At 47.0% G+C, this 20,676-nt stretch overlaps 1 protein-coding gene across 3 annotated transcripts in view; it reads right to left on the bottom strand.

The window, feature by feature from the left end:
• Positions 1-513: 513 nt before the first annotated feature.
• Positions 514-20,676, bottom strand: part of NRDE2 (NRDE-2, necessary for RNA interference, domain containing) — a 45,672-nt gene continuing 25,509 nt past the window's right edge. Inside the window, exons 6-14 of one of the 3 annotated variants that reach the window (XM_067727929.1) lie at positions 19,559-19,964; positions 18,067-18,200; positions 15,164-15,284; positions 10,565-10,740; positions 7,898-8,284; positions 6,203-7,131; positions 4,553-4,691; positions 1,286-1,357; positions 514-767 (exon numbers count right to left, since the gene is read on the bottom strand). In XM_067727929.1, coding sequence (XP_067584030.1) covers positions 642-767; positions 1,286-1,357; positions 4,553-4,691; positions 6,203-7,131; positions 7,898-8,284; positions 10,565-10,740; positions 15,164-15,284; positions 18,067-18,200; positions 19,559-19,964 — 2,490 coding nt within the window. In that variant the 3' untranslated portion in view covers positions 514-641. The other 2 variants (XM_067727940.1, XM_067727950.1) reach the window with 2 other exon arrangements.

Below are 20,676 nucleotides of genomic sequence, written 5' to 3'. Positions count from 1 at the left end.
GAGGGGCCTGAGGGTCTACATTGCTCCCAAGCGACGCTGGCTGCTCAGGCCGTAGTCGAGGACGTCACTGAATAGGGTTCAGGGAGTAATGAGAACTTAACACATTTGATACAGGTGAGAATACCAAGGTTTAAACGACTCCCCACTGCTCTGGTCTGAAGATGATAAGGGTAAAATCTGCTAAGCAGCCCAGGGGAGGAAGTCCTAGTATTGAGTAACCAGACCTTTTTTTTTTTTGACTGCAAGACCCAGGAGACCTGGCAGGACCACCAAGGATGCCAACCGAGAAGGTACATTCACCCCAGCAGGGCTGGCGCTGGCTGGGCAGGGGAAGAGTGGACCAAACGAGAACTCGCACATCAACCATGACAGGTTCATTTATCACTTAGCATGATTCCTGTCTATGCACATATATACACATACATATATAATATGCAAAACGATGGTTTTGTGTCATTTGCACACACAATGTGCAAGAGGTGAGAGACCAATAACCCAGACACAAACTATCAAGAAAGAAACTCCAAAGGCAGAGGTCTTAACACACTCGCACGCATGTGTCACCGTCTCTTCTGGTATCTCCTGCTCCCACGGGGCCGGCGCCGAGGCCTCGGAGGCACGCCCCACTCCCCTCCTGGTCTCTAGTCCTCAAGCAGAAGCTCCAGCTCCTCCAGCGGCAGGCGCACCCGGAGCTCCTTCTCCGTCATCAGGTCCAGGATCTCCTGCATCTCATCGGGGAAGTACTCCACGGCATCCAGGTACAGCACCTGGGGCCGGAGAGCAACATCCTCGTCGGCCGGCCGCTCCCTCCAGCTGCCCCGCCACAGCCCACGCTCCCCTTGCTGTCCTAACCCAGCAACACCTTGACATGCTTCAGGAAGGGCTGAACTCAAAAGCAGAGGGAAAGTGAGTAAACTCAAAGTGAGACCCTCTCTTTCCAAAGTGGGGCCGGCAGCTGTGGGCAGACACTGCGGTCACCATCAGTCTGGTCTCTGAACGTCTCCTGACTTGGGCTGTACAGGGCAGAGCTGGGACGCGGATCCCAACGCTCTCAGCATCTGGGCTGAGCTTTGGGCAAATGTTGGGCACCAGCCGCCTACAGCAACGCTCCCATGAAACGCCAGCTCCAGTGCAGGGAAAGGACACAAATGCCCCTCCGTCTCCAAAGGGGATGCTCTGACTATGGAAAGGCCTGGGAAGTGCCCTGTCCCCATGATACTGACTGGATGAGGCTTGGCAGGGAGGTCCTTGGGAATCTGAAGAGACCATGGCCGTCAGAACTCACCTTTGCCCAAGGACAATTCTGAAGTGCTTTGTAGAACACACCTTTGCTTCTTTCTTTATTTCCTAAGGAAACCTGAGGCAAGGGGAAAAAAATACAAAAATGACAAAAGAGAATCCAAGGCCATCCCGGTACTGATCCACCCGGGGCACTGCCACAGTGGCTGATGGGTGGTATGGGTCCCTGTACCACGGGATGCCCTCAGGGGCCACTGCTGTGTCTCAGTGGGCCTGGAGTTGACCTTTAACACTTCTGACTTGTTTTCATCTCCTCCATCACTGGGCCATCACACCTGGCATTACTAAGAGTGCCTAGAACGAGGCCTGTGCACGAGGTGAGGGTGATAACTTTACACAGAGAAAATATTTGCTTTAATACTTGCCATTTTTTGAGAACTATCTTAGAGAAATGAGGTGACCAGGATTACTGAATCAGTAACCTTATCAAAAGCAAATTTCGGGTCAAAAATTTCAGTCTGAGAGCATGCAGATATTCAGCACGTGTTTCATCTAAGCACATTTTTATACTGATATAAAATCCTTATATCTTGTATCAACTCACAGACAGGCGCTTTTTCCACACCTGCTGTGGAAGCTGGAGCAGCGTGTGTCCTCCCCTCCATATCCCCGGGCCTCTCCCAAGTCCCAGGGAGGGATCTGTCCCTCCTCCAGGGAGTCACAACCCACCGGGCAGCTCCCCAGGCGGGCGTCCGCAGCTGTGAATGGGCACAAGCCGAGCTCACGGAGCTGAAGTCTGTTCCTGGGCTTCCTGCCCACCCACCTCCGCCAGACTTCCCCTTCCCACAGCAGAGCTTTCTAGTGGACGCTGGCTCTGCCCACCAGGCAGCCAGGGCATGATGTCCAGACAAGACCGGTGAGGGCTGTTGACCGACCTCTCAGAAACGCGGGGGATGGCATCAAGAGACCCCTATCCACAGCTCAGGACCTCTATCTACCAAGGACAGCCTCGCCTCCTTTTCAGATCTTTCAGGTTAACTCCCACAGTCAGGAAGACTGGAACTCCGGGCTGTAACCAGCATCTGTGATAACCTTCAGGCCGGCAAGGCGCAGGCCTTCCTCACTCCCTCCCAGTGCCACCCACAGAGTCAGCCGCGTGGCCCGGGGGACTCCTGCCTCCCTCCCTGGTATGAGCCTCGGCCATTCTGAGGCTGGACCTCTGAACTTATACCCAAGAAGCCAGTGTGAGCTGTCCTTTTTTCACACACCAAAATACTTCAATGTCCTCTGCTAAAATAGTAACTACACTTAAGGCTTTGTTCTTGAAAGAAGAAAAACTGTACTCCTGTACTTTCTCAACCACTGTATTTGTGAGACTCACAGTTAACCCTGGAATCCAGCAAATCCAGGTACGTAAGTTGGCTAGCCTCAAATGAGAACTGCCCTCTGCTATCTCCTTCATCAGTCAGCCACTGGAAAACGCCTTTGCTGCATCAGGTATGAAAGGGTTAAACGCCAGGTGAAAGGGTGGTAGTGACGTTTCTCCTCCAGGGAGCCAGAGCCACACCCTTCCACAGTGGCCCCACGGCGTCCTGCCCTCTCCTGGCACTCAGAGCCTACACATCACATTTTGGCCCTAATTTGATTTTTTCACTGAGTTTATCAAAGCGTTAGGAGCTCACCCAGATGCCTCAGAAACTGCTAGGAGTTTCACTGCTCTAATTAATTCTTGGTCTGATGCTAATCTTTCCAAAAAGACAGACATTCCTTAATGGTCCCAGGCTGTTTTTCTAAGTCAACAAGAATTTTTCTGTCTACAGTCCACCCAGACTTGGCTCATGGCAGATCCTCAGTGAAAGTACTACAAGTTTGCACTTCACCCTATTTGTCTCTACCTAAAAAAGACCGGAGAAGTTAAATTGGCAAGTGTGCAAGCTCTCCCTCTTTTTAAATTTAGAGTCTTTCACTGGCTTAGACTCCCAGAGTGTTAGCGCTGGAACCATTAGGGAGCATCTGGCGCGCTCCTTCAGTGAGGGCCTGACCACGGGGGTGGAGCTCAGTGGGAACCCAGCCCTCCTGCTGCACCCCAGTGGCCTCCTCTGGTAACAGGCAGGGCCCGCGTCCAGGCCGCACGTGCCCACGGACACCACGCTGGCGTCTGGACTTCTGAAGGTTTCCATTTCACACGAGGGAGTCAAGACGTAAAATCTGAGCTTTTGAGTCTGAAGAATAAACATTAAAAACACAGAAACTTTGGTGGTAATTCATCTTGATGCCGACTTCTGCCCACAAAATTGTGCCCGTTTGTCCTGGGTGTGCTGTCCTGAGATCTGTCCTTCCCTGCTACTCAGGCCTTTCAGAGGTCAGGGGAGGTGCTCCCCGATGAATTCTGGACTCTAAGAGGATGGGGGAGGCCCAAACCTCTCCTAACCCCTAACTTACACTCTATGTATCTCTTTACACCCGACTCTGTCAAATGTCAATGGGAAATGTTCAAATACTTTGATCAACTTCTGAGAAATTATCCTATGGAAACAATCAGAGAGATACATATTTATCTTCTTTTTCAGGAAGGTCACTCCTGACTTCTGAAAGGTACAATATTCAATGGAGGTCACTGTGATATGATTCAATAGCCTTGAGCTAAACAACACTCAAGTGGCCTAGAAGATTGTTTCTAAAAAAGCATGCAACTTAGCAGTAGATGTATTATAGTAAAGGAGGCCCAGCCCAGTGCCAAGCCTTTAAGCAAAGGCAAAGACAATTCAAGACTCCAGGAATGAAGCCCAGGAACCACCTTTCAGCCTGCACAACACATTAACAAAACTAAATGGCATCTCGCCATATTCAATTACTGTGGTACTTTTAAGTAAAAACAAAGTTGCTTTGGAAAGGTCTATTTTAAAAACCACATTCCAGATTGAATCTTATCTTTTAGTAACAAAACAGAATCAGGACCTGGAAATTCTTAGAGGCAGAACAGCAACAAATTTAGGTCTCTTTCAAATGAAAGCTCTTAGACTATTTCCAAGTTGTTGACTCAACAGCATCAACTAGGAGAAAGCCACGTGACATTCTGCTGCACCGAACAGCCCAGGCATCACTCCTCGCTATCATTCTACCAAAGGCCCCAGTAGAAAAGGCAACTTGTGACCCCTCCCACGTCCTGAGGGACCTGACGTCATCCCACCAGGATGCCCACAGGATGAGCCAAGGCTGAGAGGGGTGCGGGCTGCTGGACACCCGCACCGCTCACTTACGAAGGAGGAGGCAGAGCTCTGCATAAACACAAAAACTCCGCATCTTTTCTTACCAAAAAATTCAAATACATCCTCCACAGTAAGGGGCACTGGCTGCCGTAGTCACTCCGCATCGCATTTTCAAACAGGGCTCTGATCCGATGTGTCAGGCCGGTCTCGGGAATGGTGGCGTAGACCTCTCTACCATCTACCCTGCAAGACAAAAGCTCATGTAACTCCAAGACAACTTCCCACACCTACGTTGCAGTGGGAAGAGATACGTCAGTGACAGCTGACGTCAGCAACAACTGGATCTGAGCACGTCGGAAGCAGTGCTGCTGCCAGGTCTGGGGACATGGGGGTGCAGGATATAGTATGATGTGGCTCCTCCAGGGCCAGAGGAAGCCAGCGTCGAGGGTGCTGTGGTGTCTCCGCCACACTGGGTCTGCCTAGAAGGCACACAAACTCCCTGCTTCTCTGTTTTCTAAGGAAAACCTACCCTTTCATCAGCAGAGTGCAAATTCTACCCTATGGGAAAGAAAGACCTTTCAGTTGAAAGTAGAGTGAATAAAATCCTGATGGAAGAAGTAAAAAACAAGTAAACTGAAATACTATTCTGGACCTCCCTGGTGGCTCAGGGGTTAATAATCTGCCTGCCCACGCAGGGGACACAGGTTCGATCCCTGGTCCGGGAAGATCCCACGTGCCGTGGAGCCACTAAGCCCTTGCACCGCAGCTACTGAGCCTGCGCTCTAGAGCCCACGAGCCACAACTACTGAAGCCCACGCACCTAGAACCTGTGCTCCGCAACAAGAGAAGCCACCACAGTGAGAAGCCGCACACCGCAGTGAAACTAGAGAAAGCCCGCGTGCAGCAACGAAGACCCAATGGAGAAAGAAGGAAGGGAGGGAGGGAGGGAGGGACGGACGGAGGAAGGAAGGAAGAGAAAGAAAGAAAGGAAGGAAATAAAAGTTAAAAATTATTTATTTAAAAAAAGAGAAAGAAATACTATTCAGAGGCAATTCTGAACACTCGATTTCTAAGGTCAGAGTGAAGTAACAACAAAGCTTCTGGAAGGAACAATGATGCCTAAGCCAATATGTTCCCAAGCCTGTCGTTTAACCTTCAGATATAAAATACTGTATCCAAAAAAAAAAACCAAAACATTTAAAACATGACACTGTTATCATCAGTAATAATAACAGAGGCTAGTAATTAGTCTGCACTCTCTTTGTGCTCGATACTCACCCTTCCCAGCAACCCTCTGAGGCAGGTCTTTATTCCCATTTTACAGAAGGGGGAACCTACTGGAGACATGAACTGACTTGTCCAAGATCACACAGCTGCTAAGTGGAAGAGCTGGGATTTGACTCCAGATTCCAACTCCAGAGCCTGTGTTCTTACCCCCATGCTTTTACTACACCTTCTCAGACACCTGAAGACCTGGCAGTCACCACTCATGCACCGTAAGCAATGCTCAGGGATCCCAAAAAGCACGGCCTAAGGAGACAGCCACGGGAGCCTCTGACGAAAGGTGTTGCTACTTGCAAGTCTCTCATTCCTTTTTCACCATGTTTTTCTACAACACGGAGAAACCCCCCCGGCAGGCGTTCCAGGCCCAGGCCGCATTCACTTCTGTATTCTGGAGGCCGAGTGGGTGGTGGGAACATGGCAAGCATTGCATAAAGGTTTCTGGACACACAGACAAGATGCTCTGTAATTACCTCTGCACAGTTTCCACTAGTCTTTTCCTCATTTTCTCAGCTTCAATTGCGAACAACCACGGCTCCAAGGGTTTGGCAGACCTGGTGATCGCATCGAAGAATCTTCTGGTCTTACTGGCACTGTGGGACTTATTCTGAATCTGTACATACGACCTCCAAAGAACCTGGTTGTCCGGATACAACTTTAAAGCCTCCGAGAGAGCCTCTCGCAGAGGAGCCAGAGGGTAGACGGCGACTTTCATGTGGAATCTAAGCAGGCTCGTGTGCATCAGGGTGACGGCCTCAAGGACACTGCTCAGGCTCGGGGGGCTGGCACTGCCCTCCAGACCAGGGCCCTCTGCGGAAACAGAGACCTTGTGTTTCGCAAATACCTGCTCATATATCCGCACAGCAGCGTCGATCCCTATGGTCAAATACTGGAAGAGCATAAAGCATTTAACCAGGCTAATCAGGCGGCTAAAGGAATCGGCGGGAGCTGGATCAGAGACACAGCTCTCCCCCAAACAGTCCTGCAGCGCGTGTTCATAAGCCTTCCGAGCTTTCAAAATGTGAACGGCCAAGACTTGCCCGGTGTAGGGCCCGTAGGCCCCATTCTCGGTCAGTCTGGTCAATACGTGAATGGCTCGGGCTGGGGCAGCCCCTCTCACGTCCGGCAACAGCTCCACCTCCAGCTCGGCGTAGACGAGACCGAGCTCACACAGCTCATGGTCCTTCAGTTCTCTGCTCCCTGCCATGCCGAGCGCTGTATCGAAAACTCTTCTGGCATCCTCTGTGTTGCCGAGCAACCACTCCAGATGCGCATACTGCTTCCAGAGGCAAAAATTGTTGCGGTTGTCTGGCTCCTTGAGGAGATTCTTGGCTAGTTTTTTGCAGTTCTTTCCTTGTGATTTTAATCTCTTCTTGTTTTTAGTGCGCAGACACCAAACGACCTAAAGGTAAAAAGAAAAGAATGACTCCAAGTGCTCTGTGATATTAAAGACATCCCTTCGTACTGTCAGATGCAGGAAGCCACACAAGGCTCTTCACTGCCTTCCTTTATCACGTGTCTGCTAAACACTTAGGCTCTCCGAGAAACAAATCAGGATTCCACCAGGGCCACAGGAGCCCCAAAATGAACACATCTAGGTTTCCATCTGAAATCCCTACAAAGAAGGCTTATATACTCCACATGCTCTTCTCCAAAGACAGACGACCACCAAATTTTACCAGGCACTATTTTAATAATACAGCCTGGTGTGTGCAACCTGCAATTAAAGCATCAGAACTTTGGGTTTTATAATTCAATACTAACCGGTGGCCAGCAGAGGGCAGAGGAGTCAACCCTAGATGAACTTCTAGCAGATAATGAAGAGCAGCATAAGTAAGTAGCTTATTTTCTCTATTTTAATAAGCCCCTAAATCCTCTAACCTGGCTTAAGCTTAAGCTTGGTCCTTAACACTAACTGCTCACATAATCACAGACATCCGGTAATAAAGAGTCAACACAACAAATAGCGCGCTGGACTCACTCCCACCTTCCTCCTCTTCCCCGTGGCCCCTCAGAAGGGGCAGCCGCACACCCGGTGCCTTTGGGTCCCCGAAGGAGGAGGTGCTGTGGCCCAGAGCCCTGAAGAACACCAAGAGCCTGGCCATCCCACTGACAAACAGCGACGGGAAATGAGGTCCTCACACAGGGGAGGAGGAGGCCGGAGTTACCTTTGCAATCTCGTACCGTAACCAGGAGAAGCAGAGCTGAGACCTCTCCTTGCCTGAAAACAAAGGCATCACGAGGTGGAAGATGTTGCGGATGAACTCCTCGCCCTCTCGACTGTGACCCCTGGTCCAGTGCCGGCAACCCAGCTGGTCTGTGCGTCCGATACAGCTGACGCCAGAAAATGAAAGGTTGAGAAAAGTCAAGGGCTTTTCATCATAAAGTCCATTGTCAAAGATGCTGTTCTCATCCATGGCCAGATAGAGGCAGGAGGCCGGAGGGCTGAAGCCGGAAGGCACACCCAAGAACTGCAGAAAGGCTGCAATCAGCCGAAACTGAAGATCCGGGCTGGAAAGCTGGATCAGAGACTGTCCAATATCATCAAACAACACCTGCAACAAAGACAAAATCATGTGACCGAATGCAACAAACAAAAAAGCCTTCACATTTTTTTCCACAATTCTTTTTAGAGGAATATACTTACGAGTCAACATTATTCAAATTAAATTTTAAACAGACAGGAGCTAGGCTGTCTGCAAGGCGCAAAAAAGCTAGAGGCCTCCCAAGGCAAGCTGAGGGCAGGAGGGTGAGTGCCAGGGGTCCTGCAGCGCCGGCAGCATCTCACACTTCCTGGGAATCCTCCACAGGAGGGGACACCAAAGTGGAAACTTTCAAAGTCTCCTAACGGATTCACAGGAAATCTAAAATCACATTCACTTCTTTTTCTTTACATGCATTTCTGAGAACACACAAAATTGCTTTTCTAGTTACTCTGATAAGTTACAATTGTGAAAAATTTTTATTTTAAGATAGAAGAACTTTACTACTTTGTGGTTTCTTTGTATAAAATTGCTTCAGGAAATGAAAAATACGCTCAAAAATACACAAACAGCAGCACAGTAAAAAGGAAACTGCAGGAGCAACGGACCATGCTGAAAGCAATTGTAAGAGCCTAATACGGACTGTAACTGTTTGTAGCTGACTTCGCGTAATAACTTTAAAATGTAAGGCCACGGGGACTACACTGTGTCTCAGGTCCTGCTTATCTGACTGGTCTCTGTGGCCCTCAGCAAAGAGGAAATCAAAACACGAGCACAATAAAAGTGGACTACCTGGGACTCAGCTCATCAAAACCATCAACTAATCAGAAAGCTTTTTCTCCTCCAGGCTTTGACTAGAGAAAAAAATCTCTATTTCTAGAGAAATTGTTCGCGGCAGTAGGTTCCTCCAAAAATGAGGTTCCGGGAAACCGCCAAAGTGCTGAGCCTTGAGAACTAACTTCTGAAGGGTGACCATGAACTCTGTAAAGCCATCAAACACCAAAGACCGAGCCCACCCACCCTGCCTGAAAACTTCAGCTCGGCGGGCGGGGACCTCACAGGCAGGCTCGCCTCAGAAGGTCGAAGGTCACCGCATGAGCAGCCATTCCCCTGGGCGCTGGCCCTTCCCTCCTGCCCAGAGGCCACCTCCGTCCTTCCTCCCAATTCTGTTTTCTCATTCTGGCCACTCCTCGAACATCCCCAGCCCTCTGGTTCCTTCACTCCTGCTGATCCCTCTGCCTGGAGGCGAAGCTCTGGCATCACTCTCCACATCCAGGACTACTAACTGAGCGCTCACCACTGGGCAAGCCTCGTCCAGGCACTGGTGATGCAGCAGTGACAGAAACGGGAAAAGTCTCCACTCTCACGGCACGTGATTTGTAGGGAGCGAGCGGGTCAAAGCTCAGGAGCCTTGCTGCTGTAAAACCTCTCAGACTGTACTTGTGACCTGTCGCGTGCCAAGCAGCACACAGTAGACGCTTGAAGAGCACGGGTTTGAACTGGGCGGGTCCACTTACACATGCATTTTTTAACTAAACATGTCCCACAGGACCCCATGACCCGTGGCTGGTTGAATCCGCAGCTGTGGAACCACGGATGCGGAGAGCTGACTGCAAAGTTTTACTCGGATTTTCAGTTGCTCGGTGCCCCTAACCCTCTCGTTGTTTAAGGGTCGACTGTAGTAGGTATCTTGTCAAAGTGGCTCAATTCCAGGTATCAAAATAGAATCTCTTCCTTTCGTTTAATGTGAAACTTCCCAAGCTGCTGGCCACTGGGCACAGAGTAGCAGGCGCCAAGCCACGCAACAGCCGTGAGGGACGTAACCTGAGTGCCTGGCAGCACAGGTGCCCAACAGATGCTACTTCCTCCCCAGCAAGATGAGCTGGACACCCACCGTCCCAACACGGCCTCTACATTCCTGTCCCTCTTGTCTTCCGGAGTCACACCCACCCACCCATCTTTAAGGATCCAAGAGTAGGGTGGGGAAAGTGGACACAGTTGAAGAATCTAGGACAGTGACTCCATGCTTTTAAACCCTGAGCCCCCAGGCTTCCGTGTGAAAAACTAACTGAATAACCTGGAAGACAATCTCCAGAAGGGGGGACCACCAGAGCCGACCCTCCTCCTCGGGGACAAGAACTATCAGGTCGAGTGCCTCGATGCTCCCCCATCACTAGCAGCCAGTGAAAGTCTCCCCGGTTTCCGGGAAAGAGGGGAGTTTCCGTAGGCAGGAGCAGGCTAGAACCTCCCAAGCCAGGCAGGTGCCCAGAGAGCCCAGCATACTCCTTCCGGGGAGCCAAACCCCAAGGGGAACGGGGGCAGAGCAAAGACCCCGCGGGAGGCAGCGCTCACCTGCCTCTCCGGGTCCTCACAGTCTTCCTCCGCCTGCTTCTTGGTCTTCTCAGGGCGCCACGGCCGCCAGTGTCTGTGGTCTCGGGACCGCTCAGCAGCAAGCCAGATCTGCCACCTGGGCAGAGTCTTATCTTTAATTTCCTGGTCGTCGTCTTCTGGTTCATCATCGTCATCATCTAGGCAAGAATCAAACTTCTAGACACCTAACCAGCAAACAAAGCCACCATCAACACTTAAATCTACCTGCTGGTTCCAGCTACAGAGGTGGGCACCTGGAAGGCCAAGGTAAGACCCAGGCCCAGCCTTCTGCGACACTCAGTGGCATTTACAGACTCTCCCATAATCACTCAGGTTCCCAGGAAAAAACGGCAGGTTAGCCGGTGAAATCAGATGATTGTTAATGCTATCACAGCAATTAAAATGGGAATGACACATATTTAGGACAGCACTGCCCAGTGGAACTTTCTGTGATGCCAAAAGTGTTCCAATTCTGCGCTGAGTAATATGATAGCTACCAGCTACAAGTGACTTACTGGGCACTTGAAATGCAGCTGGTAGAATAACTGAATTTTAAATTTTATTTCATTTTAACTAATTTTAATTAAAATAACCACGTGTCACTAGTGGCTACTGTACTGTACAACACACTTCTAGAATGCTAAATGACATTTAATGAGAGCATTGCTTTAGATTTTCTTAAGCCATCAGAATTTTTAGCCAGTGGCCCTATGATTATGACACGTTTACTTTTTTTTAAAAAAAAAAGCAAGCCAAGATATCCTATACTTTATTTCACTTTGTTTCCTAACTCTGAACATGCAGAATAGGAAAGGAAAAAAGTCTGAGTCTTCTGTAAAGTTCAATATTTAAAAATAAACAAACAGAGTATGTAAAATGGTGCAGCCACCCAGAAAACAGTTGGGCGGTTTCTTATAAAACTAAACTGCACTTAACGTAAGACCCAGAAACTGTATTCCTCGTGCTGATCCCAGAAAAATGAAAACCTATGTTCACACAAAAACCTATACATTAATGCCCACAGCAGTTTTATTCATAACAGCCAAAAACTGGCAACAATCCAACTGTCCTACAGAGGGTGAACAGAGAAACAAACTGTGGTACATCTATGCCATGGGCACTGCTAAGCAATAAATATGAAGAAACTGCTGACACATGCAACAGTATGGACGGATCTCAGGGGAATTCTGCTAAGTGAGTAAAAGGCAATCTTAAAAAGTTACACAGAAAACAACTGTTAGTGAGGATGTGAAGAAACTGGAACCCTCGTGCACTGGTGGTGGGGATGTAAAATGGTGCAGCTGATGTGGAAGACAGTATGATGGATCCTCAAAAATCAAACCCAGAACTACCATATGATCTGTCAATTCCACTTCTGGGTATACACCCCGAAGAGCTGAAAGCAGGGACTCAAACAGGTGTTTGTGTATCCACGTTCACAGCAGTATTATTCACAGCTGCCAAAAGGTGAAGCAATCCAAGTGTCCATCCATAGATGGAGAGAGAAATAAAATGTGGTGTATACATACAACGGAAAATTATCCAGCCTTAAAAAGCAAAGACATATTGACACATGCTTCATACTGTATGAACCCTGAAGACATTACACTAAGTGAAATAAGCAATCACAGAACAACAAATATTGAATGATTCCACTTATATGACGTTCTTAAAGTAGTCAGATTCATAGAGACAGAAAGTAGAGTGGTGGCTGTCAGGGGCTAGGGAGAGAGGAGAGGAATAGAGAGTTAATACTTAATGGGTATAGAGTTGCAGCTGGAGAAAATGAAAAAGTTGAGGAGATGGATAGAGGTGATGATGGTCGCACAAGTGTCTGAATGTAATTAATGTCACTGAACTGTACACTTAAAAATAGTTAAGATGGTAAATTTTGTGTGTGTTTTACAATAAAAAATGTTGAAAAGAGTTACATGCCATGTGATCCCATTTATATAAACAGAGGTGAAATAACACAGAAATATAATAATAGACATGGAGAACAGATCAGTGGTAGGAGTGGGGGGAGCGGGGAGGAGGTGTGGCAAGAAAGGTACAGCATAGGGGGCCCTGTGGCGATGCAGTGGTTCTGTATCTTGATTGTGGTTACGTGAAGCTGCACATGTGGTAAAACCGTAAAGTACGAAACAAACACAGGCAAAGACGAGTGGCTGTCAAACCAGTGAAATCTGAATAAACTCTGTGGATTGTACCAGCATCGATTTCCTGGCTGTGCTACTGTCTGCAGCACTACCACTGGGGGCAGCTGGGTGAAGGGTGCACAAAACCTCCCTGTGTATTTTTTTTCCCAACTTCTTGTGAGTTTATAAGTATTTCAAAATAAATAACAAACAAGCAAAAATCTCAAAAAATCGAAATGCATGATACGTGTACCAGCATTTAAAACCCAATATTCTACCCAATGCTCTTCTGAATTCCTCAAAGAAGAAAACAAATTTAACTATTTATCACCTTCTTCTAAAGGTCTACATTTGAAGTAATCCTTTAATCACGCTGAGAAACTTACTATAAGAGAAATTACCCTTGTGAGCTACATATCAGACTTAGATACCAGAATTTATTACATCAGTAATTCAAAAAGTTACATGGTTGTGGACAGATGTATATACGTAACAATCACAGCCTAACAGGAAGCGAGGGTAAGCAAGGAGAAATAAGTTGTACCATATGAAGAAGTACTTCAGAATCAATGAGAAACACCAGCCACTCTCTAAATGCCAGCCCTGTCCTGATGAACCAAAAACTTAAAAATAAAACAAAACCAAAAATAATTATCCACTAGTTTTCTGAAAACAAGAATCTTTCAACCTTTCTCCTGATGCTGCTGGGGTTTTGCGTACTCCCATTATATTCATTAGAAAGAAATTCATTGAATTTTCTCTATAATGGAAACTTTGCAGGAATATTAGCACCAACATATGTCCCTAACTTGATACTAAAAATCAAGGTTTCAACACTGGGGTTACCTTTCTGAGAAAATTAACTTTACATCTGATTATGAGTGACGATTAGACATTTGGACATTTATCAGAGAAGTAATGTTAACTTGGTCTCTGGACACTGCTATGAGAACTCTATCCTCATAGAACTGCAGAATACGGTAAACTTTAGAACGTAGATTCCATGCAGTCTAAGAGTCTTGCTCATTCACAAAACACAGAAACAAAAACAAGCTGAAAACACAGAACCATGCTGAGTCGGTCACTCAGAGAAAGAAGATTTATTACCCAAAGACCTATGTTCGTAATTCTTCATGTGGTCTCGCAGACTCAGTGGCTAAAAGTGCAACACCTACTTCCATTTTTCCCTGCATGTTATTGTTTTCATATATGAAACCACTGAGGTCAGCCTGAAGAACAGTGCCAGTTCTTTTAGGAAAGGACACTCAAGAGAAGTCAAAACAGCTGAGCCTTTGACAGCATAGGTGAAGCATGACCATCACCAGACAGTGCTGCCCAGAGCAGAGTCACCCCAAACACCTGACGGTCCCCCCCACCCAACCTGCCTTAGTGGAGGCAGGGATGCCACCTGGCCTGGAGCTCTGCGCTGCCACGCAGACCTTAGCTAATCCAAAGCTTCCATGCCACGGATGAAGAAACCAAGGCCCAGAAAGGTCACACCTGTGAGAAGAGGCTGGCCGAGTCTGGGCTCTCTCCCCCTCACACTTTCAACAAAACCAGAAAGTGAAGCAATTCCTGAATAGCTGAGAGCTGTGCTGTCCAATTCAGTAGCCACAGTATGAGGCTATCAAGCACCTGAAAGTGGCTGGTCTGAACTGAGATGTGCTGTAAGTATAAAATATACACGAGATGGCAAAGTCTTTGTATGGAAAAAAAAGAAGGCAAAATATCTCATTAATTTGTTTAAATTGATTACATGTTGAAATGTTCATGTTCTGATATACTAGGTTAAACAAAATAACATTATCAAAATTAATTTCACCTCTTTCTTTTCACTTTTTTAACGTGACTACCAGAAAATGTGAAGTTACATATGTGACTTGAATTATATTTCTGTTGGTCAATGCTGTCTTGAAGAATACAAATCTGGAAAATACTTTGGAGTCCCTTAGGATGACTACTGTATAAATGCTAGTTAATAATTATAGTAAAAAAAAATAAATAAATAAAAAATAATTATAGTATTCCTAAAAAGGCAAGTATTTTTCAAATAATCTGTTGGTCTGTACATTGCCAAGAAAACGAAAAGACAGTCTTAAACACACACAAAAATGGGAGGAGGGAGAGCAGGGGATCAGTAACAAAATTACTAATCAGAAGCAACCTACAAAATGAAAATTACTTCCTCTGGAAAGAAATTCAACCCTCAAGAGTGTATGGACTAAAGGAGGGCAACGGCAGTCAACTGCTTTAAAATCTCTAAGGGGAAGAAACAGTCTTTCTCCCAGGTCAGTTACTTCATGAGTTTTTGACACTTTGATGTTTGCACAGTGTTCTTAAGCTACTGATAAATAGCTCACACCTACAAACAAATAACCCGTGAAGACGTGAAAACAAATTCTGGAAGGAAAAGGCAGAGCATCTCAACTGAGAGGCGCCTTACCTGGGCTGACGACCACCCAGCCGCCCCGCTCCTGCTGCTGCATCCACGCTCTCCAGCCTCGGGCGCCCTTCTCCCCGGCCCTGGGCTCTCCACTGTCCCAAAAGGGCTCAAAGAATTCTACCTGTTCAGGTTTAAGACACAGAGGTTAGCCTACCTTGTACAGAACTGCTAAGTCACTGGGCAAAATCAGTGCTGACTGGCATAAGAGGGGCTTATGATTCTTGAAATCTTGCCTGTCATCAGTCCTGGGAGTAGATATACGATACACAAAACAGAAAAAACAATTCGTGTGACAGGCAGCCACCAAGAGAGGCCCCCGTGGCCCTCCCCTCCCTTGAAGTATTCACACCCTTGAGTGTGGGGTGGGCCCAGCGGCTTCTAACAAACAGAACATGGCACAAGGTGATGGGACGACACCTCTGAGGTTAGTTACAGAAAGACCGGCCAAGCCCACGAAGAGGGACCTGCAGCTGGGTGGGAGAAGGACGATTTGCCGGTTCTGACCCTGGTAGGCCAGTCTGACCAGGGACAGTGGCACTGCCAGTTCCCTGAATGCCACTGGGCCCCCTAACTGATACCTGAAGTCATGTTGCTTTCAAGACCTTTGGAGGGGAAGGAGAATCAAAGTCTTTTCTTTAAATAGAATGACAGTTGATTTACAATATTATATTACCAAAGTTTTAACAGGACAGACTGTGAGCTCTTGAGGTCAGGACCACATCTCAATTACAGTAAATTCCCAGCACCTGGCACTGTGCCCAACACACAGGAGGGACTCAATAAATGTTTGCTGGGAGACAGCTGAACATGGCTGGCACCCAGCGAACAAACAGGCCTGCAGGGTAAAGCCTGGTCCCTCCCTCAGTCATCTGGCCACCAGGCCTGCAGCGTGTGGGGGCAGTTTGGCAGCAGCAATTCCCTATGGAACAAACGTGAACACTTCATGAACAGGAAACTGAATATGTCATCACCTGACAATCGGGACTTTGAAAGTTGGCCAGTAGGGACTTCCCTGGTGGTGCAGTGGTTAAGACTCCACGCTCCCAATGCAGGGGCCTGGGTTCGATCCCCGGTCAGGGAACTAGATCCCACATGCCGCAACTAAGAGATGGCATGCCACAACTAAGGAGTCCGTGAGCTGCAGCTAAAGGAGCTGGCAAGCCGCAACTAAGGAGACCCAGTGCAACCAAATAAATAAATAAATATTTAAAAAAAAAAAAAAGTGAGCCAGTAACCTGTTCAATGAAAGCTTTTGCAAGAAACCTCTTGAAGAAGAACGAGCAGGCTTCAAAGGGCAGGAGCGGCAGGATGACGCAGCCTGAGCCCCAGTCTGCAACCAGGAGAGCCACAGGAGGGCCAGGCCCTGCGCTCGAGTGCAGGCAGCCACCTCGGCCAGGGGAACCGCGAGGACTACACTCCCTCTTTACAGGATTTGCTCTTATAATAAGAAGGGATGGCAGAAGCGCAGTCAAGAAAAAGAAGGTTTTTTTTTTTTTTTTTAAGTGTGATGAATGGTTATAACCAATTCATTTATTCCACAGAAGACCAGTAATCCCAGACTCTGCCTGTTTTCTGTTGTACTACTCTGTTTATGGTAACAATGTCTCTCAGTTACAAAGGTATGGAATGTCATTAAACAAAAGCTTCAAAGTTGTCATACACATGCTTTGAAATCACAGATCTCTTATTCACTGGGTGCCCACCACCGTCAGCTCTGTGCCAACAAGCACTGGTCCCTACCGTGTGCTGGGAACACGTGTTAAGCTGAGGTGTGGTCATGCCCTCCAGAGTATTTAAAGCCTCAAGTGCGTGGGCCAGTCCTGGGTGATGCTTCTGTCCTGGGCAGCGCCCCCCAAGCCCATCAGCAACTGCTCCCACCCCAGAGGGTGTCAGCAGAGGGGTGGGGGTGAGGGAAATTCTGTTCCTGACCCCCAGCACACACCCCAGGCTCCACAGAGAGGTTAAGAACCACTTCTGCGGCACAGCAGGTTCTTCAAACAGCAAAATGTGTCTTAAAGTAACTGTGCTATCTGGCTTATTATACTAATAATCAGTTATACCAATACTAACCAATATTCTTTAACCCAATTTTGTCTAGGAAAAAAAGGTTAAAAATAAGGATGATAAAAAGTCTTTACAGGCAGTTCATGAAAGCTCCACAAGATGGAGACCATAGCCTGTCACCAAAGACCTTTGAAAGTTCACCATAAATTCAGATGTCCAATCCATCTCTCATCAGACCCTCTTTGCTGAGTAGAAAACTCAGTTTTCTTGAGTGGAAAAAGGGAAAAGAAGGTTGTCTTATTTGGATAGTTCTACAGTTAGTTTTTTTTATTGCTTCACATCACGAATATTGGCAATGTTCACTCATCTTCTAAATGACTAACCCCCCCAGCCCTACCCACCCCCAGTTAGGATCGGTGTTGACAAAGCACCAACATGTGCTTGCAACTCCACTTGCAACTCCAGCAAGATTTTAGGTGGTGGAAAGGTTAACCGGGGGAGAGACGCGAGACCCAGATTAGAGTGCACGCAAGCAGGAGAGAGGACCACAGTTTACAGGGCATGACAACTGCCTGCCTGGAGGGCGGGGGCAACTAGCACTTAAACACGGGCAGTTAAGTAAGGGAAAAAAAGGAACATAAGTGAACCTTTATATTTGGGGAGGCAGAGGGATCGTCTTTCCTCTCTCCATGTTTCACTACTTTCATTATGGAATTTTCCTTGCATTGCCAGAATATTTCTGAGGAACAATCCTCAACAGGACTGATGTAAAGGAGGATATAAATATTCTAAAAATACGACCACCACCTCCCATTATCCACACACCCCCACGAAAGAGGGAGAGGGGGAGAGAGATAGAGATGGAGACGGGGTGGGGGGGACTCAAGCAGGACTCGCACCTGTCCTTTGGTAGGCAGGTCTTTCACACTGTCGGGTTTGAAGAAGGTGAAGTCAACCATGGCCTGGAACAGAGAGACGGCCTTCTCGGAGTGACCAGCCTGCCGCAGAAAGTGGCACTGCTGAAGAAAGAGGGCTGCAGGCAGGGAGAGCAAAGGGGGAGAACCCTGGTTAACACCCAAAAAGGGAGAGAACATAACTCCTACAGACATGCAGTTCAACACCCAGAACATCTTTTCCCTGAAATTTAGTGACTTAATATTTTCAAAGCTGTGAGACATACATGTCCTGATTTTAAAGGACTCAGATGGTACTGCAATGAAAGTACATTCTCATTTTTATGTGAAACTATCACAGAGTACTAATAGTAACAATAAAATAAGGCAAGAGGATGGTCTGAATATTGGTTATCAAATACTCAAAGCTCATTAATACGAGAAAAATTCTAGGAAAAGGATGGCGTCATAGATTTCTTATCAGAAAGCAAAGATCTGTACTCAACTGATCACTAGATGGCATTATTCACCAGCAATTTTCATGGTGTACTCAGTCCGCTGTAAACAAATCAGGGTTCCATGTTTGAAAATTTCAGTTCATTTAAACTGTGGTACAATTCCATCTACTAAATACCATTAAGCTATTTGAGCTCATCACAAAGGATATCAAACATGAGACTCTTTTAAGTCAGTGGAGTAAATGCTTATTATTTCTAGAGCAATATATTTCTATCTTTAGAAATTAGCAGCACTATTCGATAGCAGGGATTTGATCAAATAAACGCCTGCTACATGCCGGACCCTGAGCTAGACTCACCATATATTATCTCAGCTGACGTGCGCAACAATCAGGTAAAGCAGGTATTGTACTATTGCTGCTGAGGGAGAAACTAGAGCTCAAACAGGTTAAGGAACCTATCCAAGGTCACACCAGAACCCATGAAGGGCAAACTCAGGATTCAAGTCAAGAGTGACACTCTCCAGCTCCTGTATAACATGCAGTCTCCCGTGCCTCATTACTGGACAAAATTTATATTCTAGTCTCCTTCAGGACCTGCCAAAAATGGTAACAGTATAATAATACCAAAAACCTATACCTATCAGTGATGTCAGCCAGTCAGGGCAACCCGCACACAGTAGTGCCTCAGACCCTATGCTATAATGGGTCAGATGAGCAGTGCAGGCATCTCAACAGATAAGGCCACCAACAGCCAAAGCAGTTAAGAGACTTGACTACATTTACCTGATTAACAAGTAGAAAAGTTGGAACTTCTAGTCTGGTGATATTTTCCGAGCCCTACTGGCTCTAATGCCCCACCACCAAGAAGCTGGAGGGGGAGAACCTGTTATCAAAAGGAGTCATAATACCTTTTTTAAAAATCAGTTTTATCGATTTAGACATTCCTAAAATAAACCAAAAATAAATCTTCATTTTCAAGTTAGCCAAAAGAAAGTACAGCTCCTCCCGCGTAAGAGGATCTGGTCATCATCTCCTTACCAAACATGGCCTCCTCAGTGCCAGGCAGCTCAGGGTGAGACAAGATGCTGCCGTCCTTAACAGCAGACAAAGTACTCAAGCATTTTCCATAAAGACTCTGAATTTTTGATATGGAAAAGGTGCTAAACTGGCTCTGGCAAAATAAAAGGTATTTCTGCCAAAGGGCTGTATTGTTGGGATGTAAAAATATCAGTTTCTGCCACTCTTTGACCAGAGTGGAGGGCTCCCAGAACTCGGTGCAGAGCTGCAGCTTGGCAAGTTTCAGATCCACGCTGCTCGGGTTGCTTTCCACGGCCCGTTCCAGAATGGCCAGCTTCTTCTCCAGAACCAGCTTCAGGGACCGCTTCCGCTTTTCCTGCTGTCCTTCCTCGATGGCATACAGGCCCGGACTCCTCATGACCTCGTCCTCAACAACAAAAACACCGATTTACAAATGCAAATGGAAGTGGGGGACCCTCAGGATTTCAAGGCTGCTTGTAGAGTGACTTATAAGCCCCAAACGGTTTCTCACCTCTCAAAATGAATTGTTATTCAGACATGTTTGATCTCGAGTTTAGTTCACCTAATTTACCTATCCACTCTCTGTCATTTTAAACTTAGATTTATGTATCAATAACTAGCATGCAATGTCTTGAAAACCTTTTCTGAAGAGCCAGTTTTACCAATAACACAGCCAAATGTAGGACAAATATGATAATTATATAAGTGGTTCAAAAAGATAAGTGGGACGAAGACAAATCCATGTGTTCCAGAAGGGGAGCACACAGCTCTAACTACGTCATTCCACGGGCAGCCCCTCTTTGCAGTTCTGTGCACTTCGCATGTGCTGTTTGTATTTCAGGAACGCCTCCCCCTGCCTGGTTAGCATCTACTGTTCTTTCACGATTCTGTTCAAGTTTCACCATCCCTTGGAAGCCATTTCTTACTCCCTAGTGGCAAGTCACCCCCTCATTCCATCCCCAAATTAGATGTTATAGCGTTTATTACCCCAGATTGCATTTATCCTCCCTCACGGGGCTTTGAGTAAACTCAAGGCGAGGGCTGAATTCTAGTTATCTTTAGAGGCCCGGCACCAGGGTTCCTCCTAGGAGCTCAAAAATCACTGCAGAGTAAATCAG

Source organism: Pseudorca crassidens, chromosome 1 (genome assembly GCF_039906515.1).
Source record: "Pseudorca crassidens isolate mPseCra1 chromosome 1, mPseCra1.hap1, whole genome shotgun sequence".
Taxonomy (NCBI): domain Eukaryota; kingdom Metazoa; phylum Chordata; class Mammalia; order Artiodactyla; family Delphinidae; genus Pseudorca; species Pseudorca crassidens.
This window is presented reverse-complemented; position numbering and strand designations above follow the sequence as displayed.